Here is a 24,550-nt window from a genome sequence, read left to right on the forward strand (position 1 = left end):
ATCTTTTGAAGGTGGTATCTAGCATGGCTGGGGGCAATCTGTGATTGCCACAGGTGGGGGCCATAAGGGACATTTTGGTTATCCCGAAGTGCTGTCTCAACTGGGTTCACGTTCTCAGCATGGCCGCTACCACTGGGCTTGTTGTGTACCTTTGTTGAGGAGGATGGGAGTGCTGCTGTGGCCAGGGCCCAGAGGGTTGTTCCTTTACAGGATGCCTCCTCCATTTGAACCCAATCTGTGTCGGGTTCTTGTACCCATCCCCTCACTTTTTCTGCCGTTGTTGCCCAGTGGTAGTATTGTAGGTTTGGTAGAGCCAGGCCCCCTCTGACTTTCCCTTTTTGCAGTGTCGGTTTGGGAATTCTCGGGTTCCTGCCCCCACCCCTACACAAATGCCATGAATAATTTGTCTATGTTTTGGAAAAAGGGGGACTGGGGTTTTTTTGTGCGGGCGGTCCGGGTCGGGCGAGCTGCCGATCGGGGGCACTATTCCCGCAGTCCAGGTCCGCGATCTGAGTCGGCCATGGAGCAGGGCGTGGCCGCTGGAGGTCGCCACCGTGTGCATGCGCGGCCTCTGACCCGGAAGTGCAGGGGGCTGTATTGGCAGCTGGAGATGCAAACTCCATGACAGCTGCCTGCTAGCCCCCTGCAGAGCTGTGAATCTGTGGCCTTTCCACACCAGTTTTCCTGGCATAAAAGACCACAGTTTTCACGATGGCATGGGGACATAGTCCCAAAAAGGGAGAATCCAACCTCAGTATATTATACGGCACTGGGAAGTGCTGAGGGTTTTGGCCAAGGGTGGTATCATAACCGGTACATGCTTGGAGGGCTGAAGGGCCTGTTCCTGTGCTGTATTGTTCTTTGTTGCCACGGCAGAGTCTCTGATTGTTCGATCCTGTGCCTTGGGTAATTCTGGCGCAGACATATTCACTTTAGTATGTCCATTGAGGTTGAGATCCAGGTTGCAATGCCTTGCAAGTTCTTCTTAGATCTTGCAAGGTGTAACAAGTGTCATAAATCTTGCGAGAGGCCTGTATCGAGATTTAATGGCCTTGTCGCTCTCTGAGTTGTTCGTGACAACGCCCGTAGATCATGTCCATAAATTGTCTTGTAGTACATCTATCAGTAACTCTTTTTCAACTCATAATTAGTAAAAGTAGGTTACTACATGCTGATCCTTTTAGATTGAGTGTTTTATGCTAGAAGTAACATCAAAGCTGAGGCACATATTGCATCAAAGAGTATTCTCAACAGCAAGGGCTAATGTTGAAGCATTCCAGTTTAATACATGCAATGAGATATGTTAATGAGGATTCTAACTATGCAAGACTTCCAGATGTTACAGTTATGAGCAAGTGAAATGTAGTCTTTTGTTCAATTAAAGGGAATATTTTATCTTGCATTGAGTACAAATCACTCCCAAATTGTGTCTAAATTTACATTCTTTTTCCATTGTAAAGGATGCAGCTTCATAAATCTAGCTGTCCCCCTTTACATTTACAACTTCAAAGTTTATAAATGACAGTTTTTGCAATGTTATGTTTGAGTAGACTCTGTTATTTGGAGTAAATCCTGTTCCAATGTTGATGGGCCATGTGAAGTAGCGTGAATGGATTCCTGCATCAAAACAAATTCTCCAGCTTCTTCTCTCAGCCGTCCTGCAGTCTCAGTGAAGCGATCAATCATGCCAGGTTGTATCTTGAGGCTCACAACAGCAGAACAATGATTCAAGATAATAACTCCTTTTGATAACTCATTAGCTGCCACTTTTTTTAAAGATCCATCTGAGCTGCAGTGTAACAAACATCCAATTCTCTGATCTAAACTGATTGAACAATTATTCGCAACTCCAGGTGAAGCCTCAAGGTGGTTTTGGGGACGCACTACTCATGGACGTTGTTTAAACTCTGCCTGCCTGACAGAAGTCTGGTGGGCAGGCAGTTAAAATGACATAGGGGTCTCACCTACTGATACCCGCTCTCTACCCATTAGCCTTTGCTTTGGGCCTTGCAATTGTCCCTTTTGCACATATTCCTGTCTCGCTTCATTTGTACTTTAACTTAAAATGCGTGGGTTCAGATTTTATGATCAGTGGTCAACATTCATCAGACTAACACTTGCCCAAAGACTTTGGGCTGGATTCACCGTTTCCCAACGCCAATTTCGGAATCAACGACCGGGCAGGGAATGCCTTTTAATGACGGAATCGGGGGTGACGTCTGTTTTACGCAGGTTTCACATGCTCTGCTCCCTCCAAAATGGCATCATCGCGGCACATGCCGCAGGCCATTCGGACGGCAACAGGACGTCACCTGGAAGCCCTCCCCTGATGCTCCGCCCCCGATGGGCCAAGTTCATGACCGCACGATTCACTCATGGTCTCAGCCGTGCGGGAACCCAGCGTGGCAGTTATGGACTGTGTCCATCGCCGTCATAGTCGGGCGGGAGCCATGCTGCTAGTCTGGGGGTGGGCTTCGGAGAGGGCTAGGAGGACTGGTGGGGGGTGGCCAGGAGGTGGCGAGGGGGTGTCCGGGGGGGGGGGGGGGGGGGGCACTATCTAGCAGGTTAGATCCCCACACAGTCGTCGCCATGTTGTACAGCATGACCGTTGCAGGTCGTCGCCGTGCGCATGCGCAGCTATGGACTAGGTAATTCTCAGGCCATTTATTTAATGGAGGCCGGATGTTTTACGTGGCAAGGATGCTTGCCCCTCATCGGTCGCAGCAGTGGTGAAGGGGCCCCACCGATTTTTTCCAAGTAAAACGTCACGGATCCTCCGCACTTAGCCTCAGAATCGGAGAATCTGGCTCTTTCTGTGTGTTTTTACACTGGAAACTGCGGTGAGCAGGGATCTATTTGAAATTGGCACCTTCTGTAGTGGATCTGGGATCTGCGTAAATCGGACAAGCAATGTCTCCCCGACCAGTCGGACTGAAAAATCCTTACCGAGGCATGTGGGGGTCTGAGCTACAAAGTGCAAGGTCAAATTTGAAATTCATTGTCCGGTCATGCACAGAAGTGAAATAAAGGGAGCAAAAGGAAAGATGGGATCAAGACAAAGAGGTTAAAGAGACAGAAAGAAAAAAAATCTTTAAAATACTATTTAAATATTTAAATTTTTAAAAATTCTAACAACAATTAAATAAATTTTAAAAATTGAGAGTACCCAATTAATTTTTTCCGATTAAGGGGCAATTTTAGCATGGCCAATCCATCTAGCCTGCACATCTTTTGTGTTGTGGGGGCAAAACCCACGCAAACATGTCGAGAATGTGCAAACTCCACACGGACAGTGACCCAGAGCTGGGATCGAACCTGGGATCTCGGCGCCATGAGGCGGCAGTGCTAACCCACTGCACCACCGTGCAAATTTGAACTGAGACTCCAGATTTGTAAAAATGAATTTTCAGTGCCAGACATTGCTAAGTTATGCTGTTAAGAACGTATTTACATTGGAATGGACAGAACCTTTTTCCTGCAAATTTTAGTGGGAATTTATCACATTTGTACTGCAACCTCACTCCATCCATGTATTTCAAAGCAAACTATGGGCAAAATATCAAATTAGTAAAACCTCTGGAGGAGCAAGAGGATTTGGACAGGAACGTCCTGATTTCCATGTTTAACCGTACACGTACGGATGTCAGAGGTTTCTGGCTTTACTACTGAATAATGCTGAGTGCTGATAGCTTCACTGTTACTTTACCGCAAATTCTGGACCGACTGTTGTTATGTCAAGTTGGGCGTTGAAGTCTTCTGCAAGAACCAGGCGGTGTGGAATAAAGTAACTTCATATTTATTATTTTCTGTGGTGCATATACAAGTGGCAGTAACCAGGGGCGCTATACAAAGGCCACATTGTGCCCAAAAAGCAGCTCGCTCCAGAACAGCGTGGCCATTCAAAGCTGGGAGACCCCGTTCCTGTGATCTACCCAGCTCGCAGTAGGCCTCAATCTAATGTGCTGATTCCCGAGGTCGCTTACTCTTTCCTCTTCACCGAGGAGACTTCGGGTGAGCGCCAATCAACGCTGGTCCCCACAAATGGGGGCCAGATGGAACAGCACTCTTGAGGGTCTCCCAGGGAATCGGAGGCCTCCAGCTGCATGCCCTTTGGGCAGGATGATGCCCTGGCACTGCTGGTGTCACCTGGGTACCCTGGCAATGCCAGCCTGGCACCCTGGAAGTGTCTTTGCCAGCCAGCAATGCCACTTGGCAGTGCCAGGCAGGCATCCAGGTGGCGAGTGTCAGCCTGGCACTTCCAAGGTGTCCAGATGGCACTGCCAGCAGGCATGGGCACTGCCATGGTGCCAGGGTGGCATTGCCAAGGTGCCAGAATGGCATCTTTTCCGCACACACAATCAGACTGGGGTTGCCCAACGTAGGTGTTGGGGAGATGCGGGAGAGGAGGGGGGGGGGCATTGTTTCAGGGGCTTCAGAGGTGTCCCGATCTCTTGTCACAATGGGGAGTTCCGGCAAGCGGAGCTCCCACTGTACAAAACAGGGCTATGTGCAGCCTCGGCTATGCGTTCCCCGTTCAGGCCCCTTATACAACGTGAGTGCCAGGAAACACTGAGGAATCTCTCCTCATTGCTAAATGGGGCAGTTATTGAGGGAGCAGATCTGACCAAATAAAGAGAGTATTGTGTGAAGCATTTGATCATAATTGAAGTCAGGCTGCATTGTGCCTTTCAGACAGATCTTCTTATCACAATTCAATACAAATCTACCACAAAATAAGAGGAAGAATTAACATGATGACATTGGAGATGATGTACTCACCAACTGGATTATTTAATTAAGTTTTTCTCGTATATAAGCTAATAACAATCCAATGCTCACAGTGATGATGCTGACTCATCGTATTATATCATCTCATATTTTTAGCCTGGACTTATTCCTGGACATTATCTTGATGGTAATTCTGATCCAGCACCTTTTGCAGGTCTGGAGTTTCGTTTAATTCAGTAAAGCTCAGATCGGATCATGATGAATAGTCTGAATCACTCCGTCATTTCAACAATTCTAACATTTGATTTTCTCTGCATTTATTACCGAAAATAAATTAAATAAAAACACCAGAAATCAAAATATGTATGAATAAAATTAATAGAAATTAGAAAAAAAACCAGAAATCTTATCCAGAGAGCAACATGTCAAACATCACCATTAAAATGTCAATAGCACTTATCTGGCTAAAATCATCCAGAAAAACAAAATACTGTGGGTGCTTAAAGTCTGAACTTAAAAATGGAAAATGCTGGAAATACTCAGTGGGCCAGGCAACATCCAGTCCTGGTGAAAGGTTACAGACTGGAAACATTTATCTCTGATTCTCTCTCCGTAGATACTGCCACAACCTGCTAAACATTTTGAGCTCTACGATCATACTTTGCTCAATATTCCTTCAATGATTTCTGAGTCAGCGAACTGCGGCATTTCAGAATGCTCCCCATCGAGAGATTTGCAGAGAAACCACAAGCAACGTTTATTCTGCCAACTGTCTTTTATGTGCACTGAGATGCATAGGAGATTCAACACGCTGTGCCCTGGAGTGGCAGGGTATCCCAGCACCCTCCACTCACTCATCTGCCACTCACAACTGTCCACCTTGTGGGACATGCCAAGTGGCCGCTGAGCACTTTTCCATGTTTGGGCAGGGGGAATTGGGAATGAGGGACAACTCATTCCCAGCTGCTCCTGAACATTTTCAAGTGACTGATTTCACTGGTGGCTGAACTGTGGGATATGCAGAAGTGTCAGTTCTTCTTCCCTCCCTGCAGATTCCTCTGAAGAGATGCCAACTTTCTGCCACCTCATGCAGAGCCATTCGCTACGCACCACCCTTTGCTGAAGACAACAGAGGTGCTTTTGTCAGGCAATGTACAATGGGAAATCCAACACTGCCAATTTCTCATGTTCCATTTTTAACTTCATTTTATCCAGGCTTTGCACGTGTCATATTTGCTCTGCAGGCCAAGGACAAAGTTTTTTTCTTCGCCAACTCCACTATCCTAATGTGCTGTGGATTTCGCCCAAATACATTCTGGGCTGAAGATTGTATAGCCCTTGAAAACAGGCACGAGGATCGAGATACATGGTTAATATGCACAGGTTCAAAGTAATGCAGGCAGCAGGCAAACTTTGAGATGTCTGTCTATTTAAAGGACAGTGGCACACAGCCCAGTGCGAAAGGTGGCCCCTCATCAGCCTGGGGCAGAGCAGGGGGGCTGCCCTCCAACATGCCTCCAACAAGCAGTGGCCTCGCCCCCCCCCCCCTCACTGCCTCCCACATCTGCATGACTGTGGGGTATTCGGCAGGTTGTGGTCCTGAGCCATCACCTGACTGACTTCCGACTGAGGGGCATGTGTATCTGCTCTGGTGCTGGGTGCAGGGTACACATGTGGATAGAGGGCGGGATTCGCTGATCCTGAGGCTAAGTGTTGACGCCGTCGGAAATGCCGTCGCGTTTCTCGATGGCGTCAAACGGCCCCAGGATCAGCAATTCTGGCCCCTACAGGGGGCCAGCACGGTGCTGGAGCGGTTCACACCGCTCCAGCTGCTCATCTGGCCGTGGAAAGAGCTCCGGAGGATGTGCATGCGCAGTGTGTCCGGCGTGAACCCACGCATGCGCAGTCCCACCGGCACGATTTCCACGCATGCGCGGTGTCTCCATTCTCCGCACCGGCCCCGACGCAACATGGCGCAGGATTAGAGGGCCGGCGCGGAAGAAAGCAGACAGGGAGACAGAGAGGCCGGCCCGCCAATCGGTGGGCCCCGTTCGGCCAGGCCACATCGGAGGCCCCCCCCGGGTTAGAATCCCCCTCCCCTCCCCCCCGACAGGCCACCACCCGACCCTTCCACGCCGAGTTCCCGCCGGCTGAGAGCAGGTGTAGACGCTGCCAGCGGGACTCGGCGTTTCCACGATGGTCACTTGCCCATCCCAGCCCATGAATCGGTGGGCCGGCCGCCTAGAGCAGCGCGCGACTGGTGCTGCACCAACCACGCCGGCACCAATGGTGCCGATTCTCCGCTCTTGTGGAGAATCGTGTGCCGGTGTCGGGGCGGCATGGTGCGATTCGCTCTGGTCACAGGGATTCTCCGGCCCAGCCCCTGGCTGAGAGAATCCCGCCCAGCCCAGAGTACTTGTTTTGGGAGAATTGTGTCAGGCTTGTGGGTGATGTGGCCCAAGTGTGATCAATGCTTTGTGCTGCAGATGTTGGACTGAGCTGGAATACAGACATTGATGTGCCTATCCTGCCTATGGATTTGGAGGATCTTGCGGAGGTAGCACTGGTGTTACTTCTTCAGGGTTTTGAAGTGCCTGCTGTACATAGTCCAGCCATATAGGAGGGTGAGTATCCCTTCTGCTCTGGAGACCATGAGCTTGGTGCTTTTCAGGTTCAATGCGACCAAGAGATCCCACCCTATATCCCGAATTCTTCCAGGCCCACCAGCAAACTCATTGAGGGTGTGCAGGAAAACACCCAGCCCCATGAGCGTGAGAGTATCAGCGATTAGAAGGAAAAGTGGTGAGTTATTGAGTGAGCAAAGGAGTGAATGATTGAGAGCACAAACCATTCTTCAAATTTTCTTTTTTCTTATATATGTTTCAATTAAGGGGCAATTTAGTGTGGCTAATCCACCTAGCCTGCACATCTTTGGGTTACGGAGGTGAGACCCACGCAGGCATGGGGAGAATGTGCAAACTCCACACGGACAGTGACCTGGGGCCGGGTTCGAACCCGGGTCCTCAGCAACGTGAGGCAACAGTGCTAACCACTGTACCAACGTGCCGCCTCGGTGTGAGCCCCTGAGTGAGAAAAGACTAAGTAGCAAATTGAGTTAAAGACCGAACGAGAGAGTGAACGCACATAGGAATAGAGAGGTGCTGTGAGAGTGTTATGGAGGGAGAATGAGTGAATATGAGAAGTGAGTGAGCGTGAATTTGGAATAGTGAGTTTATGAACATAGAAGTTTCATTGTGGCAGTGAGTGAGTGCAGGAGAATGAATATGGGTCAGTGAGTGGATGATAATAAGCCACACTTTGGTACGGTGGCACAGTGGTTAGCACTGCTGCCTACGACGCTGATGACCCGAGTTTGATCCTGACCCCGGTCACTGTCCGTGTGGAGCTTGCGCGTTTCAGTGCTCGCAGTTTGTAACATTGCAACATTTAACTGACCACCGATCTCAAAATAACCATCAATGGACAATTGAACAAAATACATTGCACATGAAGAAGCAATCGTTATTCCACCTCCACAGCCAGAAATGTGCTGATAATGCTCTGTTCTCTATATCTTTCTGTTTATGTTTTTTTTCTGTCTGTTTCCATGGTGATAACTTTGCATAACACAGCATTTTAGAAATTCAGCAGCAACAAGGAGGGTGTTGCTATGATACAATCACAACAAGCGGAGTGCTGAAGGGGGGACTCAATCAAAAAGCCAAACTATTTGTGATTCCCCGTTTGTGGCATGAATATTTTCTTGCAAAACATAAAAACATGTGACAGACGCCTTAGGCTTCATTTATTGTGCAACCTACTAATTTAAAAAATCATTTGGAACCGATTCTTTACCCTGATAATTCACTATCAAAATAAGTGTTAAACTGTGCCCTGGCACAAAGTTATTTGTGGTGGCGTAATGTCTCTTTTCACCATATTTTAGTTATCTGAACGAGAGGAACTTTCCCCCACTCTTACTTCAGCAAAGCATCATCATGTTATTGAAGCTGAGGAGAGAATTGATCAGGAGACACTTTGCAAATGACTCATTTTCCCCTGAGTTTACCAGTGCTAATCCATGGAATTCATTGAATCAGAGTTCACAGTTTTCCTGGGACTAGGCAGTCCATGAACGCCTGGCTGACAACTGCAGATCCATGCCTCTGGCTGCAGCTAGCAGTAACAGAGAACAAGATTTAATGTAAGTCACTTTGATGCCGGCTGCAATTGGGGTCATGGACATATCCCTGGAGGTTTCACAACTGCCCATCTCGAAAGGAAAAGATTGCAGGGAAATGGCAGGAGGCGCGTTCCACGTACAGAAAACCAGAACAGACAACATAACCTCCTTCTGTGCTGTAACTATTCAATGATTCTATGAATTCCCCGTCTAGTTAAAAAAACATATTTTTCCATTGCGAGTATCTTTTACAACAAATGCAAATATTCAAAGAAAGTGAATGAAATGCAAAATAATTTTCAACTGCCCCAATGACTTGTTTTTCCCCGGTTGCTCACACCAGAGACCGGATGATTAATCTTCATTCCCGGTAAACAGCAGGAAAATCCTGGAGGATTGCCAAGCCTAATTGCAGTCCATGCCCATGCACTTTTATAATAGGATTTCAAAACTCCATTCAGTTAGCATAGTTATCGTGACATATTTGTATCACCAAAACCAAAGAGCAGAACATGAGGCAAAAATAATAGTCGAACCCGGGAAGGGACTCCACACCTGACTTTGGGTAATGGGAGCCATCGCTCAAACCTTCTATTGGCCACCACACCAGACTAAAATTGAAGTTTCAAAGTGAGCTTGCGGTTTACTTAAACTAAAGCAGAACTCCCAAATGTTTTGAGGGTGGGTGTTCTTGCCCAGGATACTAATCCACTCAGTTAAGTACAGATATCTGTTCCACCATGTGAACATTTAGCTGTAACTGTCCGTGGGAGTCAGATTTGACACCTGGAAATATAAATCCGAAGTCGTTACCTGACAGTTCATGCTGCTGTATAAATGACATGGCATCAATAACACGACATGGACACGGTATCAATAATACTGATTGGACATGTATCAATAACACTACACAAACATGGTATCAATAACACTACACTGGCACATTATCAATAACACTGCACGGACATGGTATCATTAACACAGCACTGACACATTATCAATAACACTGCACGGACATGGTATCGTTAACACTGCACTGACACATTATCAATAACACTGCACGGACATGGTATCATTAACACTGCACTGACACATTATCAATAACACTGCACGGACATGGTATCATTAACACTGCACTGACACATTATCAATAACACTGCACGGACATGGTATCATTAACACTGCACTGACACATTATCAATAACACTGCACGGACATGGTATCATTAACACTGCACTGACACATTATCAATAACACTGCACGGACATGGTATCATTAACACTGCACTGACACATTATCAATAACACTGCACGGACATGGTATCATTAACACTGCACTGACACATTATCAATAACACTGCACGGACATGGTATCATTAACACTGCACTGACACATTATCAATAACACTGCACGGACATGGTATCATTAACACTGCACGGACATGGTATCATTAACACTACACTGACACATTATCAATAACACTGCACGGACACATTATCAATAACACTACACTGACACATTATCAATAACGCTACATGGACACATTATCAATAACACTGCACGGGCATGGTATCATTAACACTACACTGACACATTATCAATAACGCTACATGGACACATTATCAATAACACTGCACGGGCATGGTATCATTAACACTACACTGACACATTATCAATAACGCTACATGGACACATTATCAATAACACTGCACGGGCATGGTATCATTAACCCTACACTGACACATTATCAATAACACTGCATGGACATGATACCCATAATACTGCAGGGACATGGTATCATTAACACTACACTTACACATTATCAATAGCACTACACTGACGCATTATCAATAACACTGCATGGACATGGTATCATTAACATTACACTGACACATTATCAATAACACGACACTGACACATTATCAATAACACTACACTGACACATTATCAATAACTCTACACTGACGCATCAACAATAACACGACACTGACAAGTTATCAATAACTCTACACTGACACATTATCAATAACACTACACTGACACATTATCAATAACACTACACTGACACATTATCAATAACACTACACTGACACGTTATCAATATCACTACACTGACACATTATCAATAACACTGCACTGACACATTATCAATAACACAACACTGGCACATTATCAGTAACACAACACTGACACATTATCAATAACACGACACTGACACGTTATCAATAACAGTACAACGACACATCATCAATAACACTGCACTGACACATTATCAATAACGCAACACTGACACATTATTAATAACACTACACTGACACATTATCAATAACGCAACACTGACATATTATCAATAACACTGCACTGACACATTATCAATAACACTGCACTGACACATTATCAATAACACTACACTGACACATTATCAAAAACACGACACTGACACATTATCAAAAACACTACACTGACACATTATCAATAACACTACACTGACACATTATCAATAACATGACACTGACACATTATCAATGACACTACACTGACACATTATCAATAACACTGCACTGACACATTATCAATAACACTGCACTGAGACATTTCAAAATATCACTACACTGACACATTATCAATAACACTGCACTGACACATTATCAATAACACTACACTGACACGTTATCAATAACACGACACTGACACATTATCAATAACACGACACTGACACATTATCAATAACTCTACACTGACACATTATCAATAACACAACACTGACACATTATCAATAACACTACACTGAAAACATTATCAATAACAGAACACTGACACATTATCAATAACACTACACTGACACATTATCAATAACACTACACTGACACATTATCAATAACACTGCACTGACACATTATCAATAACACTACACTGACACATTATCAATAACACAACACTGACACATTATCAATAACACTACACTGACACATTATCAATAACACAACACTGACACATTATCAATAACACTTCACTGACAAATTATCAATATCACTACACCGACACATTAACAATAACACTTCACTGACAAATTATCAATATCACTACACCGACACATTATCAATAACACAACACTGACACATTATCAATAACACTTCACTGACAAATTATCAATATCACTACACCGACACATTAACAATAACACTTCACTGACAAATTATCAATAACACTGCACTGACACATTATCAATAACACTACACTGACACATTATCAATAACACTGCACTGACACATTATCAATAACACTACACTGACACATTATCAAAAACACGACACTGACACATTATCAAAAACACTACACTGACACATTATCAATAACACGACACTGACACGTTATCAATAACAGTACAACGACACATCATCAATAACACTGCACTGACACATTATCAATAACGCAACACTGACACATTATCAATAACACTGCACTGACACGTTATCACTAACACTACAGTGACATGTTATCAATAACTCTACACTGCAATACACTGACAAGCTATATAAAAACATGAATTGGTTGAGGGTAACCACCGGGGTTGCCAGGGTAATTATAGGCTCCTGGGGAAGAGGGACAAGACTCCTGCTCCCTGACAGTGCCAACCTGGTAGTGCTAACCTGGCAATGTCGACCAATGCCAGGGTGGCAATGCCAAGGTGCGCCTCTGCGGAGCTATATTCCGAGCATTCTTCTTATTTGTGGTGGTGGGGGGGGGGGAATTGCTTGTTGGGAGGGTCACTCTGGTTCTTGTGGTGGGTGGAGGGATGGGGGGGGGGGGGGAGGGGGTCTTCCCAGTGCTTGTTGATTGTTGAAGGGAGTTGAAGGGCGCCCTTTAAAGATGGGGTCCCAATCTCTGTGGAGCTGGCCTTTCTAGCTCTATCATGCCTCGCCAGAGTGACAATGAAAACCATACCCCCAGATTCTCTGTCCATAGAGTGACAGAGCATCTGACATTTCTGCCTCCCCGCCCAGGTCAGTACACCTCAATGCTGGGTGAGTCAGCGGAGAAAAAAAACTCAATGTCTGGAGATTTGCAAAAGTTGCCCATGATGGGATATTCCATGCAGCTGCATGGTCAAACACTGAACACTACCGAGTTGCAGATGTGAGGCCGGATGTTCACTAATGAGGTTGGTTGCTCAAGCTAGAAAATTCCCTGACTCTGTTAAAGAGCCTCATTGGACCCAATTTTCACTTCAGGGATGCGGGGGTTGAATACAGTTGGATCTACCAACCCCCAAAGGTAGATTGTAGGTGGACTTCATCCCAGTTGTATAACCTCCACTGAAACTGCATTAACAGATGATATTCATTCCAAACGAAATAATGAAATGAAATGAAAATCGCTTATTGTCACGAGTAGGCTTCAATGAAGTTACTGTGAAAAGCCCCTAGTCGCCACATTCCGGCGCCTGTCCAGGGATGCTGGTACGGGAATCGAACCATGCTGCTGGCCTGCTTGGTCTGCTTTAAAAGCCAGCGATTTAGCCGAGTGAGGTAAACTAGCCCCAGTAAATTGCAGCTTAGAAGAGATTTTGTTTTAATTCTCACTGACATATTACACATTTTCTATGTTTAAAATTTTGGGGATTTAAATACTTCAGGGGACCTTCAAGAACATTTACATCTACTTCATCAATTTGTGACTCCCACACTGTTGACTCTAATGAAAATGGGGATGGGGGTGGGGGTGGGGGGGGGGGGGGGGGGGGGGGGGGATTCCGCATCCATGTCCCACCATTATTTTGTTTTGAATGTTTTTTATACAATACAAAATAAACAAGTCTGTGCAGACCAAATACAATTTACAGAAGCCAATCGTTGGAAATAACCCCCAAGACCCTACCCCCTTAACATCCCCCCCCCCCCACACACACACACACACACACAAACCCCCTGTCCTTCTTGTTGTTTAATTTTGAAATATTTTTATTGAATTTTTACATCTGTACACTACACAATCGGTAAGCAAGACGGTTCGTATGTACAATTTACATGTTCCCCTTTCATTGGCCTTCCCCCTCCCCCTTTTTGGTTGTTTGAACTCCATCTTGGGCCCTTTCTTCTGTCGTAGATACTGTAGGCCCTCTTTCATTTTGGATTTGTTACTGTTGCCCCTATGGCTTTGTTTGGGGGGGGGGGGGGGCACCCCTCCTCGGTCTTTTCCTGTGTCCCCTCCTGATGTTTCCCTGGCTCCTCCCTTGCTGCCCCCCTCCCCCCTTGTTCCTATCTGCTCTGTGTGGTCCTGTCTGCCCTCACTGTCCCCCCCCCACCCCCACATCTCCCTCCCTTTCTATCCACTATTGGCTTTGAATAAGTCTTGGAACATCCTTTGTGGAAGCCCTCATCCGACCCTCGGATGGGTGTATTTGATCTTCTCCAGATGGAGAAATTCCGAAAGGTCTTCCAGCCAGTCTGCAGCTGTGGGTGGTGCTGCTGATCGCCAGCCGAGCAGGATTCTCCGGCGGGCGATTAAGGAAGCAAAAGCAAGGGCATCCGCCCTCTTCCCCATATAACATTCTGGCTGGTTCGATACCCCAAACACTGGCACCCTCGGGCACGTATCCACCCTCACCCCACAACCTTGGACATTGCCTCGAAATCAGACAAGTGTGGGGCAAGCCCAGAACATGTGGGTGTGGTTGGTCGGGCCTCCCTTGCACCATTCACATTTGTCCTCCACCTCCTGGAAGAACCTGTTCATTTGGGTTCTGGTTAGGTGCGCTCTGTTCACACTTTGAACTGCATGAGGTTTAGCCATGCGCAGGAGGAGGTGGGGTTGGCCCTGCTTAGTGCTTTGCTCCAGAGTCCACACCCTACTTCCATCCCGGGTTCGTCCTCCCATTTCTGTCTTGCTCTGTTTAGTGGTGTTTCCACCACTATTTGTAAAGGGTTCTGGAGTCAGCCCACCTCCGTGAAAATCTGGCCCTCGATCTTGGAATAACATTGAATATTCACAAAATTTCAAATTCCATTTACCTATACATTTTAACCCATAAATATTACTGCTTCAATCTTTGATTGAAAAATCATACTTTCTTCCATACCCATCCTACTAATTCTGTTCTGCATTTATGAAAATCCCTTCTCCAAATGTAGATTATGTTTTCTGCACTTGAGGCCATCAGAGATGTAAGATACCAAGCTGTTCGACTCAACAACTGGGCGGAGCTTGGCAAAACACACCCCTCACATATAACCAAAAATTAAAATATCCATGGTGTAAATTTGAAAAAAATGGACCACAAACATGATTACGTATCTATGTATAGACAATGACAAAATACTCTGAGCGGGATTCTCCATTGGCTGATCCGCAAATCGCGAAACGTGAATGGATGGAGAATAGGCTCCGACGCTAAAATCGCGGCGGGCGCCGATTTGACGCCAAATCGTCATTTTCCGTCACCTCACCAGCAGTGTCAATGCGGTCCGGATCGCACGTACAGTAAAGACCATTTGCATGTCATTAGCGGACCCGCCCCGGTATTCTCCAGGGACTGCGTCATGCTCCGCCTTCGATGGGCCGAGTTCCCGGTGGCGCGGTTCACTTGTGCTTTTAAAAATCATGAAACCGGCGTCATGGCTACTGAGGGAGCAAGGGGGTACGGAAAGTGTCCACCATTGTCATAGTGTGCTCACAGTTGTGCCGCTGGCCAGGGGGCTTCTGCCAGAGCTGGGGGATTGGATTGGATTTGTTTATTGTCACGTGTACCGAGGTACAGTGAAAAGTATTTTCCTGCGAGCAGCTCAAACAGATCATTTAGTACATGAGAAAGAAAAAATAAAACGAAAATACATAATAGGGCAACACAAAGCACACAATGTAAATACATAGACACCGGCATTGGGTGCAGCATACAGGAGTGTAGTGTTTATCAGGTCAGTCCATAAGAGGGTTATTTAGGAGTCTGGTAACAGCGGGGAAGAAGCTGTTTTTGAATCTGTTCATGCATGTTCTCAGACTTTTGTATCTCTTGCCTGATGGAAGAAGTTGGAAGAGCAAGTAAGTCGGGTGGGAGGGGTCTTTGATTATACTGCCCGCTTTCCCCAGGCAGCGGGAGATGTAGATGGAGTCAATGGATGGGAGGCAGGTTCGTGTGATGGACTGGGCTGTGTTCATGACTCTCTAAAGTTTCTTCTGGTCTTGGGCCGAGCAGCTGCTATGCAGCCAGATAGGATGCTTTCTCTGGTGCATCTGTAACAGTTGGTAAGAGTTAGTGTGGACATGACGTATTTCCTTAGTTTCCTGAGGAAGTATACGCACTTCTGTGCTTTCTCGGTAATAGCGTCGACGTGGGTGGACCAGGACAGATTTTTGAAGCTGTTAACCATCTCCCCCTTGGCCTCATTGATGCTGACAGGGGTGTGTACAGTACATTGCTTCCTGAAGTCAATGATCAGCTCTTTAGTTTTGCTGACATTGAGGGAGAGATTGTTGTCGCTGCACCACTCCACTAGGTTCTCTATCTCCCTCCTGTATTCTGTTTCATCATTATTCGAGATCCGACCCACCATGGCCATGTCGGCAGAAAACTTGCAGATGAAGTTGGATCCAAATTTTGCCACGCAGTCGTGTGTACAGGGGGCTAAGTACGCAGCCTTGTGGGGCCCTGGTATTGTAGACTATTGTGGAGGAGGTGTTGTTGTTTATTCTTACTAATTGTGGTCTGTGGGTCAGAAAGTCGAGGATCCAGTTTCAGAGTGAGGAGCCAAGTAGCGGGTTGTAGCGGGGGGTGGCCAGGGGGTGGGCTGTTGGATCGGGGTGGACGGGCACGGAACACCATTGCCACAGCTGGCAAGGCAGCCATGCAGCTGTACACATCGCTAACAGCCCATCATGAACACGGGTCATATAGGTTTCCCCCAGGCCACCCCTCTAGGTGCCCCAGCCGACCAATTAGCTGTACGGATATGCTCCAGCACAACCAGTGCCATCTTGTTGGCTGGGATAAGTGTGTGTGGGGAGTGAAGTGTGTATCTGTGGCTGCAGCTTGTCAGCTTCCCACGTGTCAATCACGGACCCGGCGAATCTCACACCATTTTTCATTGGAATCAATTGTGTTCCACATGATGCCGGTGCTAACCCCTCCACAGTTGCTGAATCGATCCAGGTTCGGCGTAAGTTTTACTGTCGTGAAAGTCCACAAATTCTGCGTCAGCTTCAACACTTAGTCTTGGAACATTCCACCCTCAATGTTTTGTATATTGATAATTTGTCTTTTCCATCTAGGTTAGGTTTCCTCAAAGATTTCTATTTGCAGTAATTTATTTGACATCAGGTGTAGGTTACAATACTCTACTTTAGACAAGTATGTTTATTTTCTTGCAAACATAATGGAGGTTAAAACTGTATTACATTGGCATAATCTCAATATCCATACTAAATATTGTAATATATTCTTCTTGCAGCTCCAGCTTGGGCAAATTAGACTTTGTAATTATGGTTATGACTAACTGTCTTTTCTCCGAACATCGGACTGTCTTTTCCATCACTGCTTTCTGAGAGCTACATTAATTCACTTCTACAATACAGGGAAAATAATTTTGTACTCTCTTCACTAACATCATATGCGAGGTTGTTGCCACAGCGGGCTACTCTCATAGATCACACCAGAGGACAAAGGATGGAGAGATCTTATTCTACCTGGTTCCAAGATACTGGGTTGTAACAGCCCAAAGCCACAATGTCCCTTTGTTTCAGAATTAAAGCTGTATTTTATTTTTAAAAAGCAGTGAAAATGATTCAGCACATCTGTTCCCATAAATAGCTGGCTTCAAGTGTAAACGATGGGTTATTTAGTGACGTATCGTCATATCTGCAAGGGGCATTTTTCCTCGTAAATAATTCAATTTAGCGTTCGTCAAGAGTTAGCAGTATTACCTTGACTGAAAAGTGCTATTTCCTAAAGTCTTCATGCTGTCCTGAATTCATACATCAGCTGATGTGTCAAAAGTAACTGAATATAAGCCAATTTACTTTCTGCTCACATTGTGGGTTATCACTGATTGCTAACACACTTGGTTAACTTCCAGATGCCAATTATTTATATCTGTCCATTGTTTGGGAGCTGACCTAATTTGAGAGAGTTAGGGAGTAACACGCCAGAACTACTGCTCCCCACTGAGTTCTAAATAACAGCAAATGGTCAAACATCAATCGAATTTTGGTCCCTCGGACCTAAAAGGAATAAGTGAGGCCTATTAATCTGGTCTCCATGGAACCAGCTGAAGAAGGTTGCAAACTCCAAAACCCCAATTATATTTGCTGCATAAGATAGATCTCATTCAGATCATCTCAGTGTGGTACAAAGTCAATACAATCCTCCAGGATTTCTAGTTAAGTCTTCCCTGGCTCCAGTCATGTATCGAGAGGTGTTAATTGGCCTGGCAGACTTCCTAATCTCCTGGAAGCAGCAAGAGATTTTGCATTATGCTCCCAACAACGTGACTCGGATGGTTTCTTCTTAGCCCAGGCCTTCTTTGGGGCCAATGGGTGAAGTGAGACATGGGGCGGGATTCTCCGCACCCGGCAGGGTGGGGGGTCCCGGCGGGACGGAGTGGCGTGAACCACTCCGGCGTCGGCCCGCCCCAAAGTTGTGGAATCCTCCGCACCTTCAGGGGCGAGGCCGGCGCTGGAAGGCCTTTGGCGCCACGCCAGCCGGGGCCGAAGGGACTCCACCGGCCGGCACGAGTCTGCGCATGTGCGGGAGCGTCAGCGGCTGCTGACACCATCCCCGTGCATGTGCATACGTGTCGGCCATCGCAGAGGCTGACACGGCCGACGCGTAGGAAAAGAGTGCCCCCACGGCACAGGCCCGCCCGTGGATCGGTGGGCCCCGATCGTGGGGGCACCCCCCGGGGCCAGATCATCCCGCACCCCCCCCCCCCCCCCCCCCAGGACCCCGGAGCCCGACCGCGCCGTCAGGTCCCGCCGGTAAGGGACCTAGTCTAATCTACGCCGGCGGGTCTGGCAAAGAACCAGCGGGACTTTGGCCCATCGCGGGTCAGAGAATCCCATCCATGATACCATTGGGGGAACAGGGAACTGGATTCTCCGCTGTCGGGATTCTCTGCTGCGTTGGCAGCGCACCCATGCCCGGGGATTTCCTGACGGCGTGGGGCTGCCCACAATGGGAAACCCCATTGGCCAGCCGGCAGGATGGAGAATCCCGTTGCCGGCGAGGGTGCGCCCGTCCGGAAAAGTGGTGCGGTGGGACGGAGAATCCCACCCAAGAACCCTGCAACATTTATATTTAACTATTTGCTATGATTGAGTTTTAGGTTCTCAACCAAGTGAACTGATGCAATTGAAGGTCCGGTCATCTGATCTAAAGACATTTTCCGGATTATTCACATGAACCAGGTCGAGGGAAGTCACAATCTCCTTGGGCAGGCATTCAGCAGCCGAAAGAAACACTAAGATTGCGGTAATAAAGCTACTCAAATATCAAGACCCACATTGTTCCTGTCATGCTCCTGGCAGAAAAAGAATGACATTTTAAAAATAAAAATAAATTTGATAATGTTTACTGCAGGCCCAGGCTGCAAATACTAACATTATTAATGCATTCAAATATACTCAAATACAAAACACGCTGACCACAGACAGTAAGAAAACACACACCCCTCAAATACAAAACACACTGAACACAGGCAACAAATAAACACAAAACCCTCAAATACAAAACACAGTGACCACAGGCGGTAAATAGAAACACACCCCTCAAATACAAAACACACTGAACACAGGCAGTAAATAAACACACACCTCTCAAATACAAAACACACTAACCACAGGTGTAAATTCTGTCCATGACACTATGGTATTTGGATCAATATGTGCTCAATGTAACATGCACAGACGTGACTTCAACGTAAATCACATAAACTGGATTAGTAACTTCAAAGATCTGTTTACATGTACAAAAATGAGTGTACAAAATAGTTCTCCTTTCTATAAACCTTGAAGCCGTTCATCCTTCAACAGCTGGTTACTTCAAGTTACAAGTTGTCTGACTGCACTACGTTTTTACGAAAAACAAAATAATAATGTAAAATATAAAAAGGACACAGTACTTCCTCTCAGGTTTATGAATTTCTTGGACTTTTACCACTTGCTGCAACAACCCATTTTAGGAAATCACTGGATAACTTCAGTCTTTATCGTCTAATGTCTCAGTCTCTCAAGAACGTTTAATAAACTTTTTTCCTTTCTCAGTGTAAGACAATGTGCGGAGTGGACAGGGCAAACCCTTAACCCATCTCTTTGCATGCTCCAAAAACCAATTCTATATGACCCCTTGATCAAAAGTGGGATAGTCAGAGAGGCCTATCGTAGCACTGCAACCATTGGCCTGGCTGGGCTCAGTAATCTCAGTTTGGGTGTCCCTCTGGCCCTTTTGGCTTAGTCTTTTTTTTAGGTGCAGCAGTTCTCCAGGGACATTAATGATGGGCACGAAATGCTGGACTTGCCAATTGCCCACATTCCATGAAAAATGGAGGAAAATTCATTGAGAGATTTTTCTTCAAATGTTCGATTTACTCCCTGCCATCTTCTACTTCCCCGCTTTTTTACTTTGACAATTCGAACTAGAGTTCTGAGGCATCAACATGAGTACAGTGACGTGGGGTGGAATTTCTGTGGCTGTTCATGCAGTCTCCTATTGTAACTTTGATGGAAAATTGGCACAAACTCTGGAGAAATTACATAAACAGCTCTTGAAAAATCAGTAGGAACCCTACAGAAATGCTATCACTATATCTCAGGCAGTGTGTGAACTTGCAGAACTTGATAAGACTCTGCAGTCCGAAAAAGTGAAGCCTTGATGATTAGGCATGTGTCGCTACGTCACATTAGAGGCACCATTTTATATGATAATAATTTTCTCCTATCATTTCCTTGTTCATCCTAAATGGGGAGCCGGTTTAGCACAGTTGACTGGACAGCTGGGTTGAGGTGCAGAGCAAGAGCAGGTTCAATTCCTGTACCGGCTGAGGTTATTCATGAAGGCTCCACCTTCTCAACCTTTCCCCCTCATCTGAGGTGTGGTGAACCTCAGGTTAAATCACCACCAGTCAGCTCTACCCTCAAAGGGGGAAATTATGGGACTAATGTGACTTTTACTTTACATTCTAAGTTCTCGTTTTCTGCAACGTGGCAGCATTTTAACTCAGTAGAAATGACTTTACCTTGAAATGTAATTTTTGACTTATTTAGAAATAATTTAGTGGGATGCAATTGCCAGTAGAGTTTAATGCTCTGGGACAAGTACTGATATATCCTTCAAAGCTCCCTTAAAATGTATGTGAAGCAAATAAGAAACTTGCCTATTATTTTCCCCTGTCAGTTTGCCTCCCCTCGGCTCCTTGCTTGAAGGAGGTGATTTGGTACTGCAAGCACTGATCACTGTTAATTAGAACTTGCTGTATGTCCCATCAAAGTCAATCACATCTTGGGGAAGAATGCTAACATTGGACGTCAGGTTCAACAATGAAGTTTCCTCACAGCCCAAACTTCTCCTGGTCCATTGGATTGCCAGGCAGGCGACATCAAGATGAACTGACCAGCAGTTAATAAGGTGGCCTGGAGGTTTGCTGAGAAGGAATCTCACTTGAATGTATATCCTGCTCATCATGTCTGGTGACATGCACTGTGAGGAATTTAATGTTTGTGCTGGGGGTCTGGAAAGCAGGTGACACATCTTCCTTTGGGGAAGGGCACCTTATTGAGTACCAACCAAAGGTCCAAGGACAACCTGCCCTGGGATTAAAGACACCCACAGGGAAGAAAGTCTGCTCTTCTGAGGACAGCTAGCCAATTAGAGGCCCATAATCAGCAAAGTACTCAGGCCACAAGTTACTGATGGTGAATGGATGTTGCGGGGAGTGGGGCGGCTGGGGGGAGAGGGTTGCTGGTTGGCTGGGGGTTTGGGGGGGAAAGAGGGAAGGGCAGGAGGGTGGCTCTCAGCAGGCACCCTCTCTCCCTGATGCCAGTCCCTCAATCAGGCACTGAGTGCCTGACAACAAAAGGTCCCCCATTGGAGTCCACAAGTAACAATCCAATGAGGGTTTGCTTTTTGGGCCCCTTGTGTGGTGTCTGCCCCACCTGTCACACAGTGAGATCTGGCCCTTGACTGGGCATTAATTCCCCATTTAAGGGTTTCCACTGGTGCTGGGGAGGGAAGGTTGTCTATGGACCTTCCTGCCCCGCATCTGATCGGGACAGGAGTGGGAAGTGCTACGGGAATGATACATTCAAAGAGCTGGTACAGACACAATGGGCCAAATGATCTCCTTCTGCACTGTAACAATTTTGAGATTCTGTGATTTTATCTAGCGCCTCTCATACCAGCCTCCCTGAACAGGCGCCGGAATGTGGTGACTTGGGGCTTTTCACAGTAACTTCATTTGAAGTCTACTTGTGATAATAAGCAATTTTCATTTCATTCATTTAAATTTCATAAGATCAGAGTTTTAATGAAGTTATGGGGAGACCATACCGAATAAAACAAAGAACTTAGATTTATTCACAATAACGATATATATATACACTGCCCCGGTAGATCCCTGGTTGGTGATGGACTCACTGGGGTCCTCTCTGCTGTATTAAATTGGTACCTTTGAATGATCAGTTACAGGATTGGGTTAAAGTGTTGTGCCACAAGTGTCACGAGTTGGTTGAACCAGTGTGTATTTGGCACCGCCGGGTACGTGAGACACCAGATCACCCCAAACGCAGGCCATTAACAGTATGACTGTCTGCCGCTCGTTCTCTGTGATGTTGTTGGCCCAGATGAAGAACGATTCTTTCTGCGTACTGGTTCCAGTCTTCAGCACCACCTTCAAATGCATCTAATGGCCCAAACAGAGGCATGGCGGAATAAATGACTCCAACCTGGGTCCAGAAAATCAGGGATATGGCTCTGCCAAGTAGATTGCAGCTGCGACAGCAAACCAGCTTACTCCCCATCGCTAGTTTAATAAGTTCATGGGGAGTTCACACTGAGTAAAACAAAGAAAATAAAGAAGGGCAGCACGGTAGCATAGTGGTTAGTGCAGTTGCTTCACAGCTCCAGGGTCCCAGGTTCAATTCCTGGCTTGGGTCACTGTGCAGAGTCTGCACGTTCTCCCCGTGTCTGCATGGGTTTCCTCCGGGTGCTCCGGTTCCTCCCACAGTCCAAAGACATGCAGGTTAGGTGGATTGGCCATGCTAAATTGCCTTTGGAATCCAAAAAAAAGTTGGGTTGGGTTACTGGGTTACGGGGGTAGAATGATGGTGTGGAGCTTGGGTCGGGTGCTCTTTCCAAGGGCCAGTGCAGACTCGATGGGCCGAATAGCCTCCTTCTGCAATGTAAATTCTATGAACTTAGATTTATTCACAATAATGATATGTACACGGGGGCAGCGCAGTGGTGCAGTGGTCAGAACTGCTGTCTCATGGCGCCGAGGACCCAGGATCGATCCCGGCCCTGGGTCACTGGCCGTGTGGAGTTTGCACATTCACCCCGTGTCTGCGTGGGCCTCACTCCCGCAACCCACCCCTCAACCCATAAAGATGTGCAGGGTAGGTGAATTGGCCTCGCTAAATTGACCCTTAATTGGAAAAATGAATTGGTTACTCTAAATTTGTAAAAATAATGATAAATTCACTACCCGGGTTCTTTCTCTGGTTGGTGCCTGACTGGCTAATCTTTTATTCAATGGTTAATAGAGCTCTCCCGCCCCTCAGCGGGGGAGCTCGTACTCACGGGGAATTCATCATTTCTGACCCCTAAGTCCTGTGTGGGATATTACAAGAATGTCTCACGTACTTCACAGCGAATAAAGGGCTTTGTGAAGCATAGTCACTGTTATAATGCAGGAAAACCAGCAGTCAAATTGTACACAGCAAGGCCCCAACAAACGGCAATGAGATAAAATGATCAAATCGCCCGTTTGTTGGTGTTAATCAAGGTATAAATGTTGGTGGAGAGTGTGACACCGGCTTTCCAGGCCCCCATCGCAAACATTAAGAAGTGGGTTTAGATGCTCTTCTTTTGTGCACCCGGACAGTGAATCAAGTCCACCCACAAATGGAATCCATTTATTATTTCCTCTCGAAGAACAATCGGCAGATTCAGTGCACTCGGCGTTGTGCGTGAGTCCAACTATGGCCAACATCAATAGATAATACTTCGACTTATACCTTACATTTTAAATTTAGTTCCACATTGGTACAATACAGTAACTAATCTGGCGTACACAGCCTTGTAACAATGTGACAATTCATATGTGCGAAAAGCATGCAAAAGTCAGAAGATGCGCTTGTTTACATTTCAACCATTCTACCCCAGACCAAAGAAGTAAGCAGGGCTAAATTGTAATAACCTGGACATGTATCTGGAGCTGCAGGCTGATCCAGCTGAAATGGTTCTTCCGGTATAGACTTCATGTTCATTGAACATAAATCAGGTCCTGCAGGGGCCAAATGTATGGAATCTACAAGATTCTGCATATTATCGGGCTTTGTGCCTGATATGTTTCAGTCACTAGTTGGTAACAGCAATAGTGCAGGAAGAATAATGACATGTTCTCTGAATAATCTCTTTTTAAGCTGTCGTATTAA

At 46.1% G+C, this 24,550-nt stretch overlaps 1 protein-coding gene across 7 annotated transcripts in view; it reads right to left on the reverse strand.

The window, feature by feature from the left end:
• Positions 1 to 24,550, reverse strand: part of eml1 (EMAP like 1) — a 272,486-nt gene that overhangs the window by 202,557 nt on the left and 45,379 nt on the right. For 4 of the 7 annotated variants that reach the window (XM_038777151.1, XM_038777122.1, XM_038777114.1 and 1 more), the window contains exon 1: positions 24,313 to 24,522. The exons of 1 other annotated variant lie outside the window; for it this stretch is intronic. In XM_038777151.1, coding sequence (XP_038633079.1) covers positions 24,313 to 24,439 — 127 coding nt within the window. In that variant the 5' untranslated portion in view covers positions 24,440 to 24,522. Of the gene's footprint in view, positions 1 to 24,312; positions 24,524 to 24,550 lie in introns of those variants that run through there. 2 more of the 7 variants (XM_038777093.1, XM_038777104.1) reach the window with 2 other exon arrangements.

The sequence above is a fragment of the Scyliorhinus canicula genome, chromosome 2, assembly GCF_902713615.1.
Source record: "Scyliorhinus canicula chromosome 2, sScyCan1.1, whole genome shotgun sequence".
Taxonomy (NCBI): domain Eukaryota; kingdom Metazoa; phylum Chordata; class Chondrichthyes; order Carcharhiniformes; family Scyliorhinidae; genus Scyliorhinus; species Scyliorhinus canicula.